Below are 7,159 nucleotides of genomic sequence, written 5' to 3'. Positions count from 1 at the left end.
TAAAGTCTCCGGTTCCCCTCCAGGAAGCCAGCCCGGTCACTTCTTGAGGTCCCCGATCGACTGTTATCGAGCGGAGGAAGCACGATCGGATAGATCTAAGCGGAGGAAACACGCTCAGTGATTTAGAGGTTTAAAGTCTCCAGTTCCCCTCCAGGAAGCCAGCCCGGTCACTCCTTGAGATCCCCGATCGATTGTTATCGAGTGGAGGAAGCACGCTCGGACATATCTGAGCGGAGGAAACACGCTCGGTGATTTAGAGGTTTAAATTCTCTAGTTCCCCTCCAGAAAGCCAGCCCGGTCATTCCTTGAGGTCCCCGATCGACTGTGATCGAGCAGAGGAAGCACGCTCTAGCAGATTTGAGCGGAGGAAACACGCTCACTAGTTAGATGTTTAAAGTCTCCGATTCCCCTCAAGGAAGCCAGCCCGGTCACTGTTAGATCAAATGAGTGCGATAGAGGGGGGTGAATATCGCGCCTTTTTAAAACTCTTCTTTTTCTATGGAAATCATAATCGTGCACAGCGGAAAGTAAAAAGAAAGACAAGTTCGTTTACTTCGTTCGGAGTCTAGATCGACTCCTACTCGAAGGCCCGCGATCCTTGATCGCACCGATCGACAATCCACTATAACCCTTCTTTCCGAAGTACTCAGAAAGAAGCAGAACATACAAATGAGCAAGATAGTAACAACCTACTATCTTGCTTAAATTAATTACAATGCAAGCTAATAAAATATACCGACAAGTAATGGAGTTGAAGCTTCGGTCGACACTATCGGACTGAGTGACTTGCAGAGTTGATGAAGACTTGTAGCACGAGCAGCTTGCAGAAGAAAACTTGAGTTGATAAGAAAGTGTTACCCAACCTCAAACCTCGAGCCTCTTTTTATAGGTGTAATGGGAGTTCGGTCGACCAATCCTTCTGTTCGATCGACCGAACCAGCTCCCTTCCTTCCTGGCTGAAGTCTGACGCTGGCTCGATCTCTAGCATTAATTGCTCATTAAGAGTTCGGTCGACTGATCCCATTTTTCGATCGACCGAACAAGCTCTTTCCCTGTTCGTCGAGATTTGCCGAGATTCGCATTTACTGTGCATTAATGTTGATTGGTTTGGTCGACCGATCTTACGGTTCGCTCGACCGATCAGCTAAATTTCCTTCTGCTTCTGATCAGTGATGATTCTGTGTTGAGTCATCAGGATTCGATCGACCGATCATGGCTTGATCGGACTCGATCTGTTCTGGTCTGATCTAGACACTGCCTTGATTTCTTCTTATTCGGTCGACCGATCCTCCGGTTCGGTCGACCGATCCAGCCGGACCTACAACACAGTGTTAGATAGAAAAGAATCCTACAAAATAGATGTTAGCACAATAATAATATTATAATGCATGAGTAATATAAAAGACAGTAGGATTGTCTTGATCTCAATTTTGAAACCTTTCCGGTTTCTTCAGTTAGATCAGCGACCTAAAGTTGTTCCCTTCGGGAACCCGACCTTATCGTCGCTCCTCCAGTTGTTTACCTCAACCTACCTACCAAACTTAGACCCTCCAGATCTAGTTTGGACTTTTCACTTAGCTTTGATCAGCTCGCTAGGACTTTTTCCTTGATCTTCGGTCCTCCAGACCTCTCGATCGCACCGCCAAGCGTCAGGTCCCCTCGACCCACTTGGACTTGCACCTGGGTTTCACGATCTGCTAAGATTTCTCCTGTCTAACCTCCAACTAGGTCTTTTCGATTGAGTAAACAACCTGCACACTCAATCAACTTGTTAGATCACAACAAGACTTAACTTGAACCTTTGACAACATCAAAATTTAGGTTTGATTCTGGTGCAACTTGCACCAACAGTCACTCCTGAAGGTCTCCGATCGATTGTGGTCGAGCGGAGGAAGCGCGCTCGGATAGATTGGAGCGGAGGAAACATGCTCTGAAGAAAAATTATTTGATTTATTCTAATAAATGTATGTATTGATTGAAGAATAGATGCCTGCATCTTTTCATTATATCCAAAAATTAAATGAAATATAAGGACAAACTACAGGCGTACTTGTTAGGCTATGTATGGTTGTAAGTGATTCACACTCCAAGGTCTCTCAAGATTCCTTCCTTCTGAGTCTTGGAGATCATAAGAGTCGGAAGCAAGTTTCTGTATAACTTTATACGGTCCTCCTCATTGGGATGCCAATTTAGTAACATCACCCACAGATTTGACACGCTTCCACACTAAATCCCCTACTTGAAAGAATCGGGGGATAACCCTTTTGTTGTAATTCTATCTCATTCGTTGTCGATAAGATGTGAGAAGAGTTGCTGACTTGTCCCGAGTTTCTTCAATAAGATCGAGTTCCATAAAATGTCGATCGTCATTATCGTCATCATAGAGTCGTCTACGATCAGATTCTATCCCCACCTCAATGGGGATTACTGCTTCTCAACCATATACTAGCTGAAATGGGGTTATCCCCGTGGCCTCTCGAGGAGCAATGCAGTAAGCCCAAAGCACACTGGGTAACTCATCTACCCAACTACCACCAACATGATCTAGTTTAGTCTTAAGTCCTCGGATGATTTCTCTATTGGTCACTTCTGCTTGCTCATTACTCTGTGAATATGCTACAGAGGTGAATGCTTGGGTGATACTATATCCTGCGCACCACTCTCTAATTCTCTATCCCTGAAATTATCTTTCATTGTCAGAGACTAATTTATACGGAATACCAAATCTGCAAATAATGTGTTGCCACAAGAATTTGATGACTGCATTTTCAGTAATTCTTGCTAACGGTTCAGCTTCCACCCATTTTGAGAAATAATCTACAGCTATCAATAGAAACCTTCTTTGAGTAGTGGCTAGGGGGAATGAGCCTACTATATCCATACTCCATTGATCAAAAGGGTAAGAAACGATGGAAGTCTTCAACAATTGGGTAGGATGATGTGGAATATTCTGATGCTTCTGACAAGATAAACATGTCCTTACGAGTTGAGATGCATCTTCCTGTAGGGTAGGCCAAAAATACCCAGCCAATAAAATTTTACGCGCTAAAGATCTACCTCCAATATGACTACCGCATGAACCCTGATGAACCTCTTGTAAGATGTATTGCATATCTTCTGATCCAATGCATTTAAGCAAGGGACTAGAAAAGGCCCTTTTATAAAACTGATCCCCTATCAAAGTATATTTGACGGCTTTCTTCTTAAAGACTCTTGATTGTTCGACATCACCTGGCAAGGTACCTTGTTGAAAAAAGGATATGATCGGTGCTCTCCAATCTCCTTGTATCTGCATGTTAGCTTGTCTTTCAATACAAGACACCAATATTGTTGCTCTATTAGTCAATCTAGGTTCCAAGGTATCACTGCTAACACAAGCTTTGGCAGTTCATCGGCCACTTGATTTTCTGATCAGGGGATTTTCTGTATATTTACCCCTTGGAATGTAACTTTCAATTTATCAAAAGCCTCTGCATATAATTTAAGTCGATCACTACTAATCTCGAACTTGCCTGACAATTGTTGTGCTGCCAGCTGAGAATCGGAGTAAATCCATACCCGAGCCGCTCCTACATGTTGAGCTGCTTACAGGCCAGCTATTAATGCTTCATATTCCGCTTGATTGTTGGTGGCTCTATAACTTAGCTGGACAGAAAGTTGAACCTGATCTTCCCTGGGCGATATAAGAAGAATATCGATACCACTAGCTTGTCTGGTAGAAGACCCATCTACGTAAATCTTTCAAATCCCTTCTTCTTCGTGGCCCTACACTTCTATTATAAAATCTGCCAGAGCTTGCGCTTTAATTACCGAACGAGGTTGATATTGTATGTCATATTCGCTGAGCTCAATCGTCCATTTGATCAATCTCCCGGATGCTTCTGGATTAAGGAATACTCGATCGAGAGTGCTATTAGTTAGCACTATGATTGCGTGTGATAAGAAGTAAGGGTGCAATCTTCTAGACGTTAAAACCAAAGCATAAGCTAATTTCTCGAGTGTAGTATATCTACACTCGACTCCTTTCAATAGATGACTTAAAAAATACACTGGTTGTTGTTCTTTACCCTCGTGCCTCACAAGAACTGAACCTACAGCATGCTCGTTCGCCGAAAGATAGACCCATAAGGTTTCCCCTACTACAGGCTTAACTAGCACAGGTAAGGTTGACAAGTAATCTTTCAGTTCTCGAAACTCGTTGTCACATTCTTCATCCCACTGGAATTTATTGGTCTTTCGAAGTATCTTGAAGAAATGAAAACTTCGATCGGCTGATCGGGAGATGAAGCGGGATAACGCAGTGATTCACCCGGTTAGTCTTTGGGCTTCTTTCATATTGTCTGGGGGCTCCATATCCTGGATTGCTCAAACTTTGTTGGGATTTACTTCTATCCCTCTCTCTGTCACCATATATCCCAGGAACTTGCCACTTTTGGCCCCGAACAAGCATTTGCCAGGGTTGAGCTTGAGCCCATATTGTCCCAAGGTTTTGCAGGTCTCTTCTATATCTCTGCACAAATCATCATCCTGAAGTGACTTAATTAATATATCATCTACATAAACTTCCATATTTCTCCCGATTTGTTTTCAAAAAACCTTATTCATAAGCCTCTGATAAGTTGCCCCTGCATTTTTTAGTCTGAAAGGCATAATATTATAACAATAAGTACCTTCGACTGTAATAAAACTAACCTTTTCCTGATCATCTTTAGCGAGAGGTACTTGATGATAGCCTTGATAGGCATCCAACATACAAATATACTCGCATCCGATTGTAGAGTCTACCACTTGATCAATGCGAGGCAGAGGATAGTAATCATTTGGGCAAGCTTTGTTGAGGTCCCGGAAGTCAATACATACCCTTCACTTATTCCCTGGTTTAGGCACTAAAATGACATTAGCTAATCAGCTGAGAAATTGTACTTCTTGAATATATCCTGCCTCCAGTAGCTTATCTACTTCCTCCTTGATGATCTAGTTTTGGTCAGCCCCAAAATCTCTTTTCTTTTGCTTGACAGGCCTAGCATCAGGATAAACATGTAATGAATGTTCCATTATTAAAGGAGAAATACCTGTGACTTCCTAAGGAGTCCATGCGAACACATCACTATTCTGGCTCAAACATTGTATTAACTCAGTCTTGAGTGGAAGGTATAAGTCGGTTGCCACATAGGTTACAGCTTCTAGTCGTCTGACCTGTATTTGTACTTCCTCCTTTTCTTTGTATATCAGACCGGGTGATTTCTCCTGGATAGCATTAACCTCCATCCTCTGAATTTTGCGGGCGACATTAGCCTCCGTGCGAATGATTTCCACATAACACTTTCGTGTGAGTAATTGACCTCCCCGGACTTCTCCTACTTGGTCATCGACGGAGAATTTAACCTTCTGGCAGAAGGTAGAAATGATCGCTCGAAACTCGTTCAAGGTCGGCCGACCCAATATAATGTTACACGCAAAAGGTGCATCTACCACCATGAAATAAGATCTCCTGGTTCTCATGAGGGGCTCTTCCCCTAGAGAGATGGTCAATTTTATCTGGTCGAGCGGTTGAAATTCATTACCCGTGAAACCATAAAGGGGAGTCGCCATGGGCTGTAGCTCACTCGGGTCTATCTGTAACTGATCAAAAGCTTTCTTGAAAATAATATTGATAGAACTACCGGTATCAATGAAAGTATGGGAAATATTATAGTTAGCTATGACTGCTTTTATTATGAGAGCATCATTGTGGGGTACTTCCACTCCCTCCAGATCTTTGGGACCAAAACTGATTTATGGTCCTACTGCCTTTTCCGCGCTACACTCGACTGCATGGATCTGTAGTTGCCGAGCGTGTGCCTTTCTCGCGTGATTAGAGTCGCCATCAGTAGGCCCGCCCGTTATCATATTAATATTGCCTTGGGCGGCATTGCTCCGATTTTCTTCCTGCTGAGCAATCGCTATCTCAGGCTGTGCCAGTTCATGTGTTCTGGATGGCCCGCCCGGCACCTGCAATGTCCCCTGTTGTATCTCAGTTGCCTGATATTCCCGCTTAGGGGGACTGTTATGCCTCTGGTAGGGCTGTTGGTTGGGAGATCGCCGATGATAGCGATTGTTGTTGGTTCTTTGGTTTCTTAAGGCAAAGCAATTTTTAGTGTAGTGCGTGCCCGACATGTGATAGGTACACCACCTTCGAGGGGCTTCTTGTGGCATCTCTACATGCTAAACTGCTTGTGGTCTCCGCTCAAGCTGGCGAGGCGGAGGGGGAACCCCACAAGGCCCCCTTGGTGGATGAACAGGGGCTACAGCTCCTTCATGAACTGTGGTTGAGATAGACACTGTACCTTCCTTCTTGCGAGCCGCTTGAGCTTCTTCGATATTAATGAATTCGGTGGCTCGCTCAATCAACAAATCAAAATTGGTTGGGGGATTACGTACTAAGTCTTTGAAAAAATCATTATCGTTGAGGCCTTGAGAGAAAGCACTCACCAATAATTCTGTAGTAGTATTAGGAACATCGATAGCTACCTGATTAAACCTCTTGATATATGCTCTGATGCTTTTCTTAGGCCCCTGCTTGATGGAGAAAAGGCTCCAAGGGGTCTTGTGATATCTTCGATTGCTAGAGAAATGATGCAAAAATACTTTATGAAAATCCCTGAAGCGCCGAATAGAGCCCTCTGGTAAGCGTTTGAACCATCTTTGAGCTGCTCTACCAAGGGTGGTGAGGAACATTTGGCACTTGACCCTATCAGAAAATTGTTGCAGTAGAGAGGCGTTCTCAAATTTAGCCAGATGATCCTCTGGGTCTGTAGTCCCAGAATATTCCCCAACATTCAAATTCTGATAACGCTTTGGCAATGGGTCATCGAGAACTCTCTGAGAGAACGGAGTAGCAATCCTTTCAGGGGAGCTATCACTGGTCACCATTTTTCCTTTGCGCTTTTCCTTTACTGGTGCCTCATCAGAGGATTCTTGCAACACCGGCTTTCACCCTCCTTGTTCCAGGGGAGTGCGGAAAAATGCCCGAGGATGTCTAGTGGGGGAAATAGGGGCAGGGGTTATATAAGCCACATCGTCTTCTTCGATACCTTTATTTTTGCGGCGATCTGTAGTCGAGATTGCCGGATTTATTACTACTGGCAAGATACCTCCAGTATTAACTTGCTATTGCTGT

The 7,159-nt window shown here is 43.8% G+C and overlaps 1 protein-coding gene across 1 annotated transcript; it reads right to left on the bottom strand.

The window, feature by feature from the left end:
* Positions 1-6,204: 6,204 nt before the first annotated feature.
* On the bottom strand, positions 6,205-6,912 carry LOC122023301. The gene has a single exon (XM_042581359.1). It carries the CDS (start codon positions 6,910-6,912, stop codon positions 6,205-6,207), a length of 708 nt encoding a protein of 235 aa, XP_042437293.1.
* Between the last annotated feature and the right edge of the window lie 247 nt (positions 6,913-7,159).

The sequence above is a fragment of the Zingiber officinale genome, chromosome 9B (genome assembly GCF_018446385.1).
Source record: "Zingiber officinale cultivar Zhangliang chromosome 9B, Zo_v1.1, whole genome shotgun sequence".
NCBI classification, from domain to species: Eukaryota; Viridiplantae; Streptophyta; class Magnoliopsida; order Zingiberales; family Zingiberaceae; genus Zingiber; species Zingiber officinale.
This window is presented reverse-complemented; position numbering and strand designations above follow the sequence as displayed.

Excerpts from the sequence above, each read along its gene's own strand:
- LOC122023301 (XM_042581359.1), bottom strand. The coding sequence starts at position 6,912 with ATGGTGACCAGTGATAGCTCCCCTGAAAGGATTGCTACTCCGTTCTCT.